General features: G+C 42.9%; 1 protein-coding gene across 2 annotated transcripts in view; it reads left to right on the plus strand.

Annotated features, from left to right (window-relative positions):
- Positions 1-283: 283 nt before the first annotated feature.
- Positions 284-18,678, plus strand: part of LOC121548863 (CD2-associated protein) — a 94,360-nt gene continuing 75,965 nt past the window's right edge. For both annotated transcript variants that reach the window (XM_041860484.1, XM_041860485.1), the window contains exon 1: positions 284-621. In XM_041860484.1, the coding sequence (XP_041716418.1) occupies positions 618-621 (4 nt within the window). In that variant the 5' untranslated portion in view covers positions 284-617. The remainder of the gene's footprint in view (positions 622-18,678) is intronic.

The following is an 18,678-nucleotide window of genomic DNA, read 5'->3' on the forward strand; positions in this document are numbered from 1 at the left end:
TGGAGTGACCCTTATAATAATATGTTATTCTACCATGACCAACTGGAGAGCTAAAAATAGATTGATTTAATAATAAACATGAACATCAATCATGTTTCAGTCAATTTTGTGTCTGTCTGATGATGCAAATGTCAAAACTAATGTTCACCAGGAAAGCAATTGTCATTGATGACGCTCAACACGGATTAACGTGGTGGATTTAAAAAAAAAAAAAAAACACTCCATCACCCTGTTCATGCTGTCTGCTAATGAACTAATGGCAATCCAATATAGTTCCAATTTCCTCTCGCGGGACTCACATTTCTAAATATCGCGAATTTTCCTGCTGTTTTTATGTGTGGCAGTAGTTTCAGGCAAGTCCAAGAAAGGTGGAGACTTTCGGGATAAGTTCCTGCACAATAATCTTGAAATCATTACAAAGATAGGTTTGGTAGGCTGCTATTCAGCCAAAGGCGAATGGCTTAACTTGCTGATCGGTAGTGAATTTGCAAAAACCACCTTGGTTTAGTAAATACACATAGCTAGCTAGCATTCAAGCTGCTAGCTAACGCAAGCAACCGGATAGCAGATTCCAAACATCTGATAGCGAGACGGTCCTTGCTACATTGAAGGACAGTATGGGTGAGTATTTTCTTTTATGTGGCTCTTGTTTATCGTGATGCCTATCTGATGTTCCCCGCTTCAAATTGCCTGTAGCCATAAACAGGGATACATCATCACCAACCGTGCCCGGATTTGGAGTGTGCTCCTTGTGGGATGGATCAATCCACTGTCAAGCTACTATAGCTAGCTATTTAACATCATCAAGCGATAATGTCAGCTAGTTAGCTTCCATGCTAACATAAGCTCCATCTTGCCGGCAAGTTTGCTCAATTATCTAGCTTTACTAGTTAACAAGGAAATTCCATGGCCAGGTTTTTGCGTCAGAAGTAATGGCTGCTGTATGCATGTAGTTAACTAGCTAGCAGTAGCACCAGTTCATAATGTAATAAATAATATAAAAATAATGTCAATGTTTAAATAGGTCCAGTGGAAAAGCAAACAACATGCCATCTTGCCACCATCTCTTTGCTACTTGTTTGCTAGCTAAGGGTTGTGGGGTGAAACCTAAATAAGATAAGAAGCAACATTTTCCTCCTACTGCTTGTTGTTTTTGTACAGCATTCCAAGCCAGGTTTGCCCTCGGATGGATTTCTTGCAAAAGTTATGGTGTCAAACCTGCTTGACACAACTCATTGACAGTCCCAGTTTCACACCCAAAGTCTAAGCAACACAGAAACCATTCTGATAAGTGTGAGCTTGACATATTGCAAAGTGTGAATTTCAAACTTGCATGTCATTAAGCCAGTTAGAAGAGCTGTATTTGGATGTTTAACATTAAGTGTGAAGTTGTTCAACACTGCTATGTTGTTAAAGGTAAAGACTTATATTTAAACATACTGTACACATGGCATGCTGGTGTCTACGGTTTGTCATTGGGTTGCATCTTTTCTTACCGAGGTTCATTTACATTTGACATTTTAGTCATTTAGCAGACGCTCTTATCCAACTTAACTAACTTGCTTTGCAGCAGCTGATATGTTTCAACATGTCAGACAGAGTTGTGAGCCCCTCACATTTTCCGTCTGTCATGCTCTCCGTCTTTCCATCTCAGAGTTTGTATCAGGCTTCCCGCTTTAACTTTTGCCATTTAACACACACACACACACACATCAAAAGTGTTTCCGATCAGTGGAAAAGTATGGAGATATGAGTTTGCTCTATGCTCATATGGTGGCTAGCAATCAGTCAGTCTCTGTGTGCGTGTGTGTGTGTGTGTGTGTACTAGACTCTAGAGGGGCCTGGGTACAGCTGTGTAGAATGCGGCTGGCAGGCAGGTCGCTTGCGTGGCCTTGACTGTTTCTCCCTCTCAGGTAATGCATCACACTGTCATTGGGTTATGTAAGTTACACATTGAAACAGCGGCCAACCAGGAAGTACTTGAGTGAGGGAAACAATAATCTGAGGGTCTTTTATATCCAGCTTTATCTGGCCCAGCCTTGAGAAAATGTCCTCTTTGAGGAACTTTACTCATACACCAGGGCAAGCCCTGTGACAGTATACACTGGGAATGTTAAGTTGCAAAGGGAAAAGTGATAGGATGGAGACAGCGTACCAGATCAGACATGGCAGATTTATGCAGAGTTTGTGGACACACACACACCCCTTTCTGGCTTAAACAGCAAAGGCTTACTCAGTCTGAATTAAGCTGCCACTGTATATACAGTGAGGGAAAAAAGTATTTGATCTCCTGCTGATTTTGTACGTTTGCCCACTGACAAAGACATGATCAGTCTATAATTTTAATGGTAGGTTTATTTGAACAGTGAGAGACAGAATAACAACTGTCAGAAATGTTATAAATTGATTTACATTTTAATGAGGGAAATAAGTATTTGACCCCTCTGCAAAACATGACTTAGTACTTGGTGGCAAAACCCTTGTTGGCAATCACAGAGGTCAGACGTTTCTTGTAGTTGGCCACCAGGTTTGCACACATCTCAGGAGGGATTTTCTCCAAGTCATTAAGGTTTCGAGGCTGACGTTTGGCAACTTGAACCTTCAGCTCCCTCCACAGATTTTCTATGGGATTAAGGTCTGGAGACTGGCTAGGCCACTCCAGGACCTTAATGTGCTTCTTCTTGAGCCACTCCTTTGTTGCCTTGGCCGTGTGTTTTGAGTCATTGTCATGCTGGAATACCCATCCACAACCCATTTTCAATGCCCTGGCTGAGGGAAGGAGGTTCTCACCCAAGATTTGATGGTACATGGCCCCGTCCATCGTCCCTTTGATGCTGTGAAGTTGTCCTGTCCCCTTAGCAGAAAAACACCCCCAAAGCATAATGTTTCCACCTTAATATTTGACGGTGGGGATGGTGTTCTTGGGGTCATAGGCAGCATTCCTCCTCCTCCAAACACGGTGAGTTGAGTTGATGCCAAAGAGCTCGATTTTGGTCTCATCTGACAACAACACTTCCACCCAGTTCTCCTCTGAATCATTCAGATGTTCATTGGCAAACTTCAGACAGGCCTGTATATGTGCTTTCTTGAGCATGGGGACCTTGCGGACGCTGCAGGATTTCAGTCCTTCACGGCGTAGTGTGTTTCCAATTGTTTTCTTGGTGACTATGGTCCCAGCTGCCTTGAGATCATTGACAAGATCCTCCCGTGTAGTTCTGGGCTGATTCCTCACCGTTCTCATGATCATTGCAACTCCACGAGGTGAGATCTTGCATGGATCCCCAGGCCGAGGGAGATTGACAGTTATTTTGTGTTTCTTCCATTTGCGAGTAATCGCACCAACTGTTGTCACCTTATCACCAAGCTGCTTGGCGATGGTCTTGTAGCCCATTCCAGCCTTGTGTAGGTCTACAATCTTGTCCTTGACATCCTTTGAGAGCTCTTTGGTCTTGGCCATGGTGGAGAGTTTGGAATCTGATTGATTGCTTCTGTGGACAGGTGTCTTTTATACAGGTAACAAGCTGAGATTAGGAGCACTCCCTTTAAGAGTGTGCTCCTAATCTCAGCTTGTTACCTGTATAAAAGACACCTGGGAGCCAGAAATCTTTCTGATTGAGAGGGGGTCAAATACTTATTTCCCTCATTAAAATGCAAATCAATTTATAACATTTTTTACATGCGTTTTTCTGGATTTTGTTGTTGTTATTCTGTCTCTCACTGTTCAAATAAACCTACCATTAAAATTATAGACTGATCATTTCTTTGTCAGTGGGCAAACGTACAAAATCAGTAGGGGATCAAATACTTCTTTCCCTCACTGTATAGCCTAAAAAAATTTTAACCAATGAAACAAAAAGTTAGGTTCGGTGCCAAAGTTTAGGTATGGCTAGATAGTATAGAGATCATGGCAGGCTCAATATATTTAGACATAAGCAACAATCCTATACACAAAAGCTTTATGATATGCTAGGCTACATGTTTAATGCACCACTTATGACAGGCAGTTGACATTGACCTTACGACCCCCATGCTGTTGACTAGTTTTATCCCTTATGTGTTTTCATAGTGTTAATTATCAAATCAAAGTTTATTGGTCACATACACAGTTTAGCAGATGTTATAGCGAGTGCAGCAAAATGCTTATGTAACTGCACCCACTTGTCTTTGATTGAGCGCCAGTCTCAGCTGGGACAGCGACAGCTTTTACTGACATTTTCCATTACAATGATTTCATCCCCCTTGGTAAATATTAGGGTACTACTTTGTGCTTCAAAAACGCCCCTCTGTTGAAATTGAAAGCAGAGTCAAACGCAGTCTTTTAGAACTAGGGCCTATTTTGCTGTGTCGACCCCTGGCAGACACATCATAAGACAGGCTTCTAAATCAGGGTTACTGGACAGCAGCTCAACATTGGGTTTGGCCTGGGGGCAAAAACTCTTGTCACTAGCAGTCAATTGAATCTGAAATTGCGTGTAGCTCAGTTGGTAGAGCATGGCGTTTGCAACGCCAGGGTTGTGGGTTCGATTCCCACGGGGGGCCAGTATGAAAATGTATGCACTCACTAACTGTAAGTCACTCTGGATAAGAGCATCTGCTAAATGACTAAAATGAAATGGCACAAGCCTCACCTAAAGCCTCCATTAATGACCCAGCCTGCCTGGCTGTGTCCTGGATGATATTATTCCCAATGTCCCCATTGTCTGATAAGCATCTCTTTCTCAAATAGCACTTTTACAAGCATTTTCGCTGGCTATTTCCCAAGGCATGCACAGACATACAAACAGCGAGAACTGGAGGATATTGAGCAAGGGGGGAAATACACTACATAACCAAAAGTATGTGGACACTTCCTCATCAAATCACATTTTATTTGTCACATGCGCCGAATACAACAGGTGTAGACCTTACAGTGAAACGCTTACTTACAAGCCCTTAACCAACAATGCAGTTTTAAGAAAGAATCCCCCCCAAAATCACACAAAAAAATATACAAAATAAAAGTAACAAATAATTAAAGAGTAGCAGTAAAAATAACAATAGCGAGGCTATATACAGGGGGTACCGGTACCGAGTCAATGTGCGGGGGCACCGGTTAGTCGAGGTAATTGTGGTAATATGTACATGTAGGTAGAGTTAATAAAGTGACTATGCATAGATAATAAACAGAGAGTAGCAGCAGCGTAAAGGGGGGGGGGCAATGCAAATAGTCTGGGTAGGCATTTGATTAGATGTTAAGGAGTATAATGGCTTGGGGGTAGAAACTGTTTAGAAGCCTCTTGGACCTAGACTTGGCGCTCCGGTACCGCTTGCCGTGCGGTAGCAGAGAGAACAGTCTATGATAAGGGTGGCTGGAGTCTTTGACAATTTTTAAGGCCTTCCTCTGACACCGCCTGGTATAGAGGTCCTGGATGGCAGGAAGCTTGGCCCCAGTGATGTACTGGGCCGTACACACTGCCCTCTGTAGTGCCTTGCGGTCGGAGGCCGAGCAGTTGCCATACCAGGCAGTGATGCAACCAGTCAGGATGCTCTCGATGGTGCAGCTGTATAACTTTTTGAGGATCTGAAGACCCATGCCAAATCTTTTCAGTCTCCTTAGGGGGAATAGGTTTTGTCATGCCCTCTTCACGACTGTTTTGGTGTGCTTGGACCATGTTAGTTTGTTGATGATGTGGACTCTCAACCTGCTCCACTACAGCCCCATCGATGAGAACTTGCTCGGCCCTCTTCTTTTTCCTGTAGTCCACAATCATCTCCTTTGTCTTGATCACGTTGAGGGAGAGGTTGTTGTCCTGGCACCACACAGCCAGGTCTCTGACCTCCTCCTTATAGGCTGTCTCGTCGTTGTCGGTGATCAGGCCTACCACTGTTGTGTCATCGGCAAACTTAATGATGGCGTCGAACATCTCATTCCAAAATCATGGGCATTAATATGGAATTCGTCTCACCTTCGCTGCTATAACAGCCTCCACTCTTCTGGGATGGCTTTCCACTAGATGTTGGAACATTGCTGTGGGGACTTGCTTCCATTCAGCCAAAAGAGTATTAGTGAGGTCGTGCACTGATGTTGGGCGATTAGTCCTGGCTCGCAGTCGGCGTTCCAATTCATCCCAAAGGTGTTTGTTGGTTGAGGTCAGGGCTCTGTGCAGGCCAGTCAAGTTCTTCCACACCGATCTCAACAAACCATTTCTGTATTGACTTCGCTTTGTGCACGGGGGCATTGTCATGCTGAAACAGGAAAGGGCCTTCACCAAACTGTTGCCACAATGTTGGATGCACAGAATTGTCTAGAATGTCATTGTATGCTGTAGCGTTAAGATTTCCTTTCACTGAAACTAAGGGGCCTAGCCCGAACCATGAAAACAGCCTCCTCCTCCACCAAACTTTATAGTTGGCACTATGCATTGGGGCAGGTAGCATTCTCCTGGCATCCACCAAACCCAGATTCGTCCGTCGTACTGCCAAATGGGGAAGCGTGATTCATCATTCCAGAGAACACGTTTCCACTGCTCCCAGAGTCCAATGGCGGCGAGCTTTACACCACTCCAGCCGATGCTTGGCATTGCGCATGGTGATCTTAGGCTTGTGTGCGGCTGCTCGGCCATTAAAACCCATTTCATGAAGCTCCCGACGAACAGTTCTTGTGCTGATGTTGCTTCCAGAGGCAGTTTGGAACTCGGTAGTGAGTGTTGCAACCGAGGAAAGACGACTTTTACACGCTATATGCTATGTTGCTCCTAGACGTTTCCACTTCACAATAACAGCACTTACAGTTGACCTGGGCAGCTCTAGCAGGGAATGGAAAGGTGGCATCCCATGACGGTGCCACGTTGAAAGTCACTGAGCTCTTCAGTAAGGACATTCTACTGCCAATGTTTGTCTATGGAGATTGCATGGCGGCGTGCTCGATTTTATACACCTGTCAGCAACGGGTGTGGCTGAAATAGCAAAATCCACTAATTTGAAGGCGTATCCACATACTTTTGCCCATGTAGTGTATGTGAGGAATTCTCTGCAGCCTCTCCCTTAGGTGTTGTTGTGACACACTGTGACGGTCTGTTTCTGTTGCCACAGGGCCTAAGTGAGTTACTGAGCCCAGTCTTTCCCCCTAATCTCCACTTCATTTAGCATATAGCCTAGCCCTAACCTCCCCATTATGTTACTTAGAGCTAGGCCTATACTTGCCAATTATGGCGACTCACAAGAATGCGTACAATTACTTGGAGTTATTAATAGTATGTGGAGTTGTCTTGGAATGTACTCTCTTGATGCTGAGTTTAAGGCTTTTTCCCCCTTTTACTTCCTGCTTCCAATGAGAGAAACCGACCTGTGTTTATTTGGTGACCTTGTATGGAACAGAACGCTTCAGGCTTGACTTTCAGAATGGGTTGTGCTGGTTTTATAGGGGGGCTCTTGGAATCAACACCCGCTTGTTGCAAATGGTTAAGGCTATGTTGTGTAGACTACATTCAGCCTAACAATGCTTTACATGGCATCCTTTATTATTGTGCTGATAATGTGTTAATGCAACTGAAGTTTTTAATCAAAATGTTGGTCATGCATGCCTTTCCGACTCAAACTTTTCAATAATCTTTGTATCCAGAGGTACAATCTGGTCTCAGAGCATTCCATATTATTCTGTACGGAAATCCGAGACGCTCCATTTAGTATGATATGTTAAAATGGTATGTATTAATTTGTGGATGTCAATCACCCATTTCGTGTGATATGTTACGAATTACAATTCGTATTATATGTTACGAATTTGCAAAATGTATAATATGTTACGAATTCTAGCTAGCTGGCTAATGTTAGGTAGGCTAGGGGTTAGGGTTAAGGTTAGGGGAAGGGTTAGCCAAAAGGGTTAAGGTTAGGGGAAGGGTTAGCTAACATGCTAAATAGTTGCAAAGTAGCTAAAAAGTAGTAAGTAGTTGAAAAGTTGCTGATTAGCTAAAATGCTAAATTTGTCCCTGATGAGATTCACATTATACGCTCACCCATACACCCTGACCAACCACCCTACTTTCCTTTATGCCTTAAGTAACCATCTGTCTTATGTAACCGTACCAAACATAACATATACTAATTTGAGTGTCCCGGATTTACATTTACTATGTTACATCTAGTCTATAAGACCAGGCTAAAAGGTAGGCTACATTATGCTAGTAGTATTCACAGATTTTTCCTCTTTCACTTCAAGTAGGGCTATCACTTCACTTTCAACTGGTGTGCCCATCGGTCAGTTTGTTCAGTACGAGGCCAGCACCTGCGGGTCGCTGAAGCCTCCTGTGCGTGTGTGTGTACCACTTAGTGTGTGCGACGTGTGTGTGTGTGTGTGTGTGTGTGTGTGTTGCCTGCCTGTCTCCCCCCTGAGAGGGAGAATAAGGCTGATTACAGAGTGGCAGCCATGGTCCAGTTGTAATGGCACAGTAGTCTAGCTGTAGAGAGATGGCTCTCATTAACTCAACCCAACTTGAAAGCTTTCTCTGCTTTAACGGTCTGTCAGGCCCTCTTTGTTAGAAGACATTGTAACTAGTAGAGCCCTGACGATACCAGTATCGTGGCTAGGAAACAAAACATGAAGCGATTTTACTTAGGAACGACCCTAATGTTGGAAACAAACATCATCATGTTGTCATCCAGAGTCACATTTATTTATTTCCCAACTATAGAACGCAATATTTTACATACAGTAGGTTTGTTCTGCTTCGTGTTTTCATTTTTGCCATGGAAACAATATTGCGATACTGGTATCGTCCCACCCCTATTAATTAGCCTGCTGCACAGGGGTTGGAACCAAAATGATTTTCCAATTGTTTCATTCTGAACAGAACCATTAATTTTTTTGTTCTGTTCCACTGGTCCGACCAGAGATGTAAAGTTCTGAACCGGTTCGAACCAGAAAAAGTTAGTTTATATCATTCCTTTCTGTTCCTTTTTAAACCTCTAATTAGATGTATTTTATTTTATTTTATTTAGCTCTACATTAAATTACTTAACCAATGGATAGAGCAGCTATACATTGGTCTGTCCAATGCAAGCTATGTACATGCATTGGACAGACTAGTGTAGTGTAGGGTGCGGTGCGAGATGCGACTGGCATTCTGTTTCCTGAACCGGTTCCAACCCCTGCTGCTGCATGACTGACTTTCCATCAGAGACACAATTACCATACACTGTAGGGTAGAGAAGAAATAGCAAGACCTAACTAACACTTCAGTGACAGAAATACACTTAAAGGGGAAGTTCACCCAAAAATACTTCTGGGCCTTTTATTACATTTTACATTTACATTTTAGTCATTTAGCAGACACTCTTATCCAGAGTGACTTACAGTTAGTGAGTGCATAAATTTTTTCATACTGGTCCCCCATGGGAAACAAACCCACAATCCTGGCGTTGCAAGCGCCATGCTCTACCAACTGAGCTACACGGGACTATTGCCTGGCTGTTTGTCAGTACCCCAGACAGTTTTTTGGTCCATTGTTTGAACATTTTGATTTCTGTATATATATTTTATATACAAATGCTGAATTTCCGAAATTACCTAAAATGCATTAAAAACAGTGTATTTATTGTTACATAAACAACGATTGGTGTCTCGGCATTGAATTGCCAAATACATGTTTTGTTTAATGTAAAAAGTAGACTTACATTGTGCTAGTGCAAAGGTCTTCCATATAGTCTGTAATCCGGTAGATACTCTTCTTTGTGGTTCTAAAATGAATAATTACAGGAGGCGCGACAAAGGAGCATTTTACTATTGGTCTTCAAAAAAGGAAATCAGAATGAATGGAAGTAAACAAAGAGATGGTAGCTAGCTAGGCTAAAGGTTAGTAATGTCTGAAGTAAAGTAAGGCTAGGCGAATAACGTTAGTAGTCGAGTAACTGTTAGCTGAGTGACGTTGGCCAAAATTAAGTGCATTATACCCAGGTGCAATAATGTTCCGGTCAGATACAGATATACTACACATTTCCACTCTTTTCCTGACCGTGATGGAGCTTTGTGTCAGACATGGCTGCAGGCAATCCGACATCCTGCTTATGGTGTCGATATGACATCTGAAGTCATTCACCAGCTGTGGTTGACCGAGTCCAGTGATCACTTTGTGCACTGACTACAATGGGGACCGGTTGAAACCGGGTTCTGTTCCCACCCACCTTTCCACCATGGATGGGAAAGCTCCAACTATTCAAGGTATGTTGCTAGCTAGCTAAGTTGCTAACACCTGTAGCTAGTCACCACAAAGTCATTTATAACGTTATTTGTTTGCCATTCCCTGAACTAGTTTGTGGTGTTTTAAGCTTAGCTACTACTGTAACGGTAATGTTAACCTGTCCTACTGTCTGTTTTGTTTATTTTGCTTTGTGATGCAATTCCCTTTTTCATTACAACGTTACTGATAAGAAATAGTATATTTTCTACTAGGCATCACAGTTTTCTGTAGTGCTATTGATTGCATTAAATTACTTGCCCTAGTTAAGGTCCATGAATGGGACACAGCCCTAGCCAGAGCCAATATATAAAGATATGGCTCTGGCTCTAGCTGGTGCATGAGTTGTAATGACAACAAACTAGCCCAACCTTTACATTATTTCAATTAAAACATTTAGAATATGAGCTCATGCCCTGAATTGACATGTATACCAGCCAACATCACCAATCACTCTTTCTGTTTAAATACCTGCCTGCCTGGGAGGGAATGGAAGAAGGAGAGGGGTGGTGGAACAGACATGAGGATTGGACAATGAACCACAGTCTCTGATTTTATCTTTGTTCAATTTCTCACATCTTCTGTCTTTGTATCCATATTTTATCTTTGTATCACACCCTTTTCAAAGAGGGTACCCAATGTTCCTCCACTCATGCTTGCTCCAATAATCTTTCAGGAGGATGCAAGGAAAGACTAATTAGGACTCATTTCTATTTTTTGTTTTGTTATTCTGTTACACTTCTTTCAGGATATCTAAGAAGCTGTATGGACTATTCCAAACAGGCAAAGGACTGGGTAGAGAAGAGTGTCTGAACAGAAGACATTCAACTTTAGAACCCGATTGGTCCAGCAGGCTGTCAAGTGGCGAGAAGATGAACAGATCATATATAAAGACCCAGACTTCCAAGTTGACACACCAGACCTACCTCCCAACATCGCCCTGGTTGAAAAACCAACCAAGGAGGAGCTGGTGGCAACTTTTTAACCAAACTTTGCAACTAACTTTAGCTAGCCTAATTATGGCAATTTGACTGGTCAACCCATGGGTACACTTGCAATGGCTGCCTGGTGTTGTTATCAAAATTTATTTGTCACATGCTTCGTAAACAACCGGTGGCGACTACCAGTGAAATGCTTACTTACAGGCCCTTCCCAACAATGCAGGGAGAAAGAAAATAGAGAAATAAAAGAAAAGTAATAATAAATACACAATGAGTAACGATAACTTGGGTAAGGGGTATCAGTACAGAGTTCATGTGTAGGGGTACGAGGTAATTGAGGTAGATATGTACATATAACTATAAATAAAGTGACAGATAAACAGTAACAGCAGCGTATGTGATGAGTCAAAAAAGTTGGTGCAAAAAGGGTCAATGCAGATAGTCCAGGTAGCTATTTAGCAGTCTTATGGCTTGTGGGTAGAAGCTGTTCAGGGTCCTGTTAGTTCCAGACTTTGTGCATTTGTACCGCTTGCCGTGCGTGATGCAATCATTTCCATGTTAATGTAGAATGTTCATTCAAATGATGCTAGCTGATGTGGCTCATGCAATGGAATGTAATGTCAGTTGAGTTGATTCAACAAATCACAGCACAGATTGATGGGTACACTTCCTGCTTTTACTTTTACTTACTGCTTTGCTCCTATGGGTACACTCGCAATGGCCGGCAGTCCACCCATCATGCCATTGTCTAGAATGGGAACACCCGTTCTATTCAATGAGGGGATTCGATTAATCTGGTCCGGGCGCCCGGATAGGCTTGTTTTGCAACGGGTGAAGTTTTGGAACGGGCGCAAAGAGCAATTGGGCTCTTCCCTGTGTTTTACATAACCCTGCGGTTCTCAAACCTTGTACCTAGAGAGCTACTGTCCTATAGGTTTTCAGTCCAACCCAACCCTAATCAAGCTTACCTGTTGGAGTGAAAACCTACAAGACGGTTGCTCTCCAGGAACATGTTTGTAAATCCCTGGTGTAACTAATGCTGAGTGACAGCGTGAATGGGATAGTAACTGGGTAATTGTTGTATACTCCGGCTCAAACCTACAGTGGGGAAAAAAGTATTTAGTCAGCCACCAATTGTGCAAGTTCTCCCACTTAAAAAGATGAGAGGCCTGTAATTTTCATCATAGGTACACGTCAACTATGACAGACAAAATGAGATTTTTTTTCTCCAGAAAATCACATTGTAGGATTTTTTATGAATTTATTTGCAAATTATGGTGGAAAATAAGTATTTGGTCAATAACAAAAGTTTCTCAATACTTTGTTATATTCCCTTTGTTGGCAATGACACAGGTCAAAAGTTTTCTGTAAGTCTTCACAAGGTTTTCACACACTGTTGCTGGTATTTTGGCCCATTCCTCTATGCAGATCTCCTCTAGAGCAGTGATGTTTTGGGGCTGTCGCTGGGCAACACGGACTTTCAACTCCCTCCAAAGATTTTCTATGGGGTTGAGATCTGGAGACTGGCTAGGCCACTCCAGGACCTTGAAATGCTTCTTACGAAGCCACTCCTTCGTTGCCCGGGCGGTGTGTTTGGGATCATTGTCATGCTGAAAGATCCAGCCACGTTTCATCTTCAATGCCCTTGCTGATGGAAGGAGGTTTTCACAAAAAATCTCACGATACATGGCCCCATTCATTCTTTCCTTTACACGGATCAGTCGTCCTGGTCCCTTTGCAGAAAAACAGCCCCAAAGCATGATGTTTCCACCCCCCATGCTTCACAGTAGGTATGGTGTTCTTTGGATGCAACTCAGCATTCTTTGTCCTCCAAACACGACGAGTTGAGTTTTTACCAAAAAGTTATATTTTGGTTTCATCTGACCATATGACATTCTCCCAATCCTCTTCTGGATCATCCAAATGCACTCTAGCAAACTTCAGACGGGCCTGGACATGTACTGGCTTAAGCAGGGGGACACGTCTGGCACTGCAGGATTTGAGTCCCTGGCGGCGTAGTGTGTTACTGATGGTAGGCTTTGTTACTTTGGTCCCAGCTCTCTGCAGGTCATTCACTAGGTCCCCCCGTGTGGTTCTGGGATTTTTTAAGGCCGGTCTCCAATTTCCTCTTCGTTCTCGATCTGACATTTTTCACTCTAATAAAATTTGACAAGGGTAGCAAATACTGTGGGGGAGTGAGAACAGAAAATGATCGTTTACATCCTTCAACCATGTCCACCTCGTAAGTCCCGACCTACGTCCCGACTCGCGGCACGCATGAATCTACTTCCTGGATTTCAATATGAAAATAACAAAATCAATTGGTAAAAATGTGCCTACTGACATAAGTTAGCTGATAAATTGTGCCGCGAAAGTCATTACAAGGACTATTGCTGTCATGGGAGGTCAGTGGTGTGTTTGGGAGGTATTTATGATGGACTTTGATGTTGCATGGGGTTTCTATGGGAAGGCGGAGGTAGAATAAGCTTATTAGGCCTACCTACACTACCGGTCAAAAGATTTAGAACTCCTACTCATTCAACGTTTTTTCTTTCTTTTTACTATTTTCTACATTGTAGAATAATAGTGAAGACATCAAAACTATGAAATATCACACACACAATCATGTAGTAACCAAAAAAGCATTAAACAAATCAAAATATATTTAATATTTGAGATTCTTCAAATAGCCACCCTCTGCCTTGACAGCTTTACACACTCTTGCCATTCTCTCAACTAGCTTCACCTGGAATGCTTTTCCAACAGTCTTGAAGGAGTTCCCACATATGCTGAGCACTTGTTGGCTGCTTTTCCTTCACTCAGTTTTTTTCACTTTTAAAATGTATGCCAAACAAAAACCATTGATTTCAAAGTTTAAGAAACCATACAACTCTATTCACAAGGACTACTTTTAACAATTTCCACTGAAAAATGTACGAAAACGAATTTAGTGGAAGAACTGTGCAGATGCAAACTTTGGTAATGGAATTAAGGTAAAATCTCCCTCCCCTTACACAAAAAGATTGTAGTTTTAAAACTGCAGTAACTGCAGTGACTGTGGTATTTTGGACGCAGTAATTGCAGAATAACTGCACTCTGACTGCAATCTTTTTTCGTAAGGGTCAGGTTTTTATGCAACCAAATGTTCCCAAAACTCTGTTAAATATCTGCTCCGAATTAAGATTAAAATATTTCTGCAGAAAGAATGGGTTGTGAGTTATTTTGGCTTCAGTAAGTGAAGTGGATTTACACCCGGTAACATAATTACGATAATGGAATTACATCATGAGTCCCTGATCTGTACCACACAGAAATGCATAATTATGGATATGGATGTCATAATCCTCATGTTTTACAAATGTGCACACTTAAACTATCTTACTTCCTCATCTCCCTCCCTCCGTTGCTCTCTATTTTCTGTTTTCGGCACACTGGTCATAAATGGTGCGTGCCCTATCAACGTCAAGATTTCGTGACTCCTGTGCCCCCATTGAAGTTGTCATTTGTGTCTCTAGTCTAGGTGATCACTGCCTATGCGGGAGCGTTTCATGGTCAGAATTCAGGTTCTGGCAGCTGAACACTAGACCCAGGGTGGACTACAGAAAGTGCTGCAAGCTTTGCGTGTGCTGGAAACACGTCTTAAATGCCTCTGTCAGACTCCCACCACATACTCCCTCCCCTCAGACAGGCAGAGAGAGAACGAGTGGTTTGGAGGGTGTATGAGATGTTTCAGATAATCATATCGAGTCTATGTATAAAAAGTTTGAACTCAAAATTGAATGTCATGGTCAATACACCTGCGTTTTCAGTATGCAACACTTTTTGAGCTAATATATATTTTTTTTTGTCTGAAAAATGTGGAATTCTGAGTTAATGCAACCCCTGAGTACAGGATAGTTCCGTAGAGTACAGTACAATAAACTGTACTCTGCTGTACTATACTCTATTTTGCTTTACTGTACTCTACCCTATTGTACTGTACTGCTGTATTGTACTGTACTTTATTGTGCTCTACTCACTGTATTGTACTGTACTGTGCTCTACTCACTGTACTATCCTATCCAAACTTGTGAAACATATGTCTATGATAGGTAAGAACTGGGAAAGGTGACGTTAACTGGAGAGAGAAAGGGGCAGAGAGAGAGGGAGGCGTTGTCCAGACTCAGACTGTTTTAACACTCTTTAACCACCAGACAACAGAAAGACAAAGAAAACAGTTATGAGCTAAACATAACAGTATGCCAGTGGAAAGGAGGACAGTAGCAGGTGACCCAACTGTGGTTTGTGACTATTATGATTTTCCATTGTAGCCAGTTCAGTTGCAGTAATTCTGTTACTGATTTTATTCAGTGTTTCTTTGGAATTACAGTACATTCGGAAAGTATTCAGCCCTCTTGACTTTTTCCACGTTTTGTTACGTTACAGCCTTATTCTAACCCGGATTAAATTGTTTTTCCCCCCTCATCAATCTACACACAATACCCTGTAATGACAAAGCAAAAACAGGTTTCTATAAATATTTGCAAATGTATTGAAAAATACAAAACTGAAATATCACAATTACATAAGTATTCAGACCCTTTACTCAGTACTTTGTTGAAGCAGCCTTGGCAGCGATTAGGCCTACGGCCTCGAGTCTTCTTGGGTATGACGCTACAAGCTTGGCACACCTGTATTTGGGGAGTTTCTCCCATTCTTCTCTGCAGATCCTCTCAAGCTCTGTCAGGTTGGATGGGGAACGTCGCTGCACAGCTATTTTCTGTTCTCTCCAGATATGTTCGATCGGGTTCAAGTCCGGGCTCTGGCTGGGCCACTCAAGGACATTCAAAGACTTGTCCTGAAGCCACTTTCGCCATTGTCTTGGCTGTGTGCTTAGGGTCGTTGTCCTGTTGGAAGGTGAACCTTCGCCCCAGTCTAAGGTCATGCGCTCTGGAGCAGGTTTTCATCAAGGATCTCACTGTGCTTTGCTCCGTTCGTCTTTCCCTCGATCCTGACTATTCTCCCAGTCCCTGCCGCTAAAAACATCCCCACAGCATGATGCTGCCACCACCATGCTTCACCGTAGGGATTGTTCCAGGTTTCCTCCAAAGAGTTCAATCTTGGTTTCATCAGGCCAGAGAATCTTGTTTCTCATGGTCAAGAGTCCTTTAGGTGACTTTTGGCAAACTCCAAGCGGGCTGTCATGTGGCTTTTACTGAGGTGTGGCTTCCGTCTGGCCACTCTACCATAAGGGCCTGATTTGGTGGAGTGCCCTTCTGGAAGGATCTCCCATCTCCACAGAGAAACTCTGGCGCTCTGTCAGAGTGACCATCGGGTTCTTGGTCACCTCCCTGACCAAGGCCCTTCTCCCCCGATTGCTCAGTTTGGCCGGGCGGCCAGCTCTAGGAAGAGTCTTGGTGTTTCCAAACTTCTTCCATTTCAGAATGATGGAGGCACTGTGTTCTTGGTAACCTTCAATGCTGCAGATATGTTTTGGTACCCTTCCCCAGATCTGTGCCTCGACACAATCCTGTCTCGGAGCCCTACGGACAATTCCTTTGACCTCATGGCTTGGTTTTTGCTCTGACATGCACTGTTAACTGTGTGACCTTGTATAGACAGGTGTGCGCCTTTACAAATCATGTACAATCAATTGAATTTACCACAGGTGGACTCCAATGATGTTGTAGAAACATCTCAAGGATGATCAATCAATATCGAGTCTCATAGCAAAGGGTCTGAATACTTATGTAAATAAGGTATTTCAAAAAAAAATAGAATGATAAATTGGCTAACATTTCTAAACCTGTTTTGGCTTTGTAATTATGGGGTATTGTGTGTAGATTGATGAGGAAATGTTTTTATTTAATCCATTTTAGAATAAGGCTGTAACTTAACAAAATGTTGAAAAAGGGAAGGGGTCTGATTACTTTCTGAATGCACTGTACACGATTTAATTAACTTTATAATACAAACAAAAATGATATTGGTAAAATCACTAACTAATTGCTAGGTCTACTATTAGTTGTTACTTCTGTGAACTTTCATTATCCTCCCTCCATAAGGGAGAGAAATTTGAAAATGTCTTAAATGTACAGTATGTGGGGTTTTGGTAACACAATTACAAGGCAATATTCCTTTAACCTTCAGAATGTACAAAATTGATCCAAAACTAAATATAAGTGCTGATATTAGTTGGCAGTTGGGGTCTTTACGTCAACATTAATATTGTGTTTTGATGTATTTCTGATACCTTTTTAAGACTTTTTCTGTAATACAATTTCTAAGACCCCTTTTCCATTTGTGCATCCAGAACTCAAGGCCTTTACTTATGCCACATTTTAAAGATAAATGGTTGAAATATATACATTGCTCAAAAAAATTAAGGGAACACTAAAATAACACATCCTAGATCTGAATGAATGAAATAATCTTATTAAATACTTTTTTCTTTACATAGTTGAATGTGCTGACAACAAAATCACACAAAAATGATCAATGGAAATCAAATTAATCAACCCATGGAGGTCTGGATTTGGAGTCACCCTCAAAATTAAAGTGGAAAACCACACTACAGGCTGATCCAACTTTGATGTAATGTCCTTAAAACAAGTCATAATGAGGCTCAGTAGTGTGTGTGGCCTCCACGTGCCTGTATGACCTCCCTACAACGCCTGGGCATGCTCCTGATGAGGTGGTGGATGGTCTCCTGAGGGATCTCCTCCCAGACCTGGACTAAAGCATCCGCCAACTCCTGGACAGTCTGTGGTGCAACGTGGCGTTGGTGGATGGAGCGAGACATGATGTCCCAGATGTGCTCAATTGGATTCAGGTCTGGGGAACAGGCGGGCCAGTCCATAGCATCAATGCCTTCCTCTTGCAGGAACTGCTGACACACTCCAGCCACATAAGGTCTAGCATTGTCTTGCATTAGGAGGAACCCAGGGCCAACCGCACCAGCATATGGTCTCACAAGGGGTCTGAGGATCTCATCTCGGTACCTAATGGCAGTCAGGCTACCTCTGGCGAGCACATGGAGGGCCCAAAGAAATGCCACCCCACACCATGACGTCCCACCGCCAAACCGGTCATGCTGGAGGATGTTGCAGGCAGCAGAATGTTCTCCACGGCGTCTCCAGACTCTGTCACGTCTGTCACGTGCTCAGTGTGAACCTGCTTTCATCTGTGAAGAGCACAGGGCGCCAGTGGCGAATTTGCCAATCTTGGTGTTCTCTGGCAAATGCCAAACGTCCTGCACGGTGTTGGGCTGTAAGCACAACCCCCACCTGTGGACGCCGGGCCCTCATACCACCCTCATGGAGTCTGTTTCTGACCGTTTGAGCAGACACATGCACATTTGTGGCCTGCTGGAGGTCATTTTGCAGGGCTCTGGCAGTGCTCCTCCTGCTCCTCCTTGCACAAAGGCGGAGGTAGCAGTCCTGCTGCTGGGTTGTTGCCCTCCTACGGCCTCCTCCACGTCTCCTGATGTACTGGCCTGTCTCCTGGTAGAGCCTCCATGCTCTGGACACTACGCTGACAGACACAGC

This window comes from Coregonus clupeaformis, chromosome 33 (assembly GCF_020615455.1).
Source record: "Coregonus clupeaformis isolate EN_2021a chromosome 33, ASM2061545v1, whole genome shotgun sequence".
NCBI classification, from domain to species: Eukaryota; Metazoa; Chordata; class Actinopteri; order Salmoniformes; family Salmonidae; genus Coregonus; species Coregonus clupeaformis.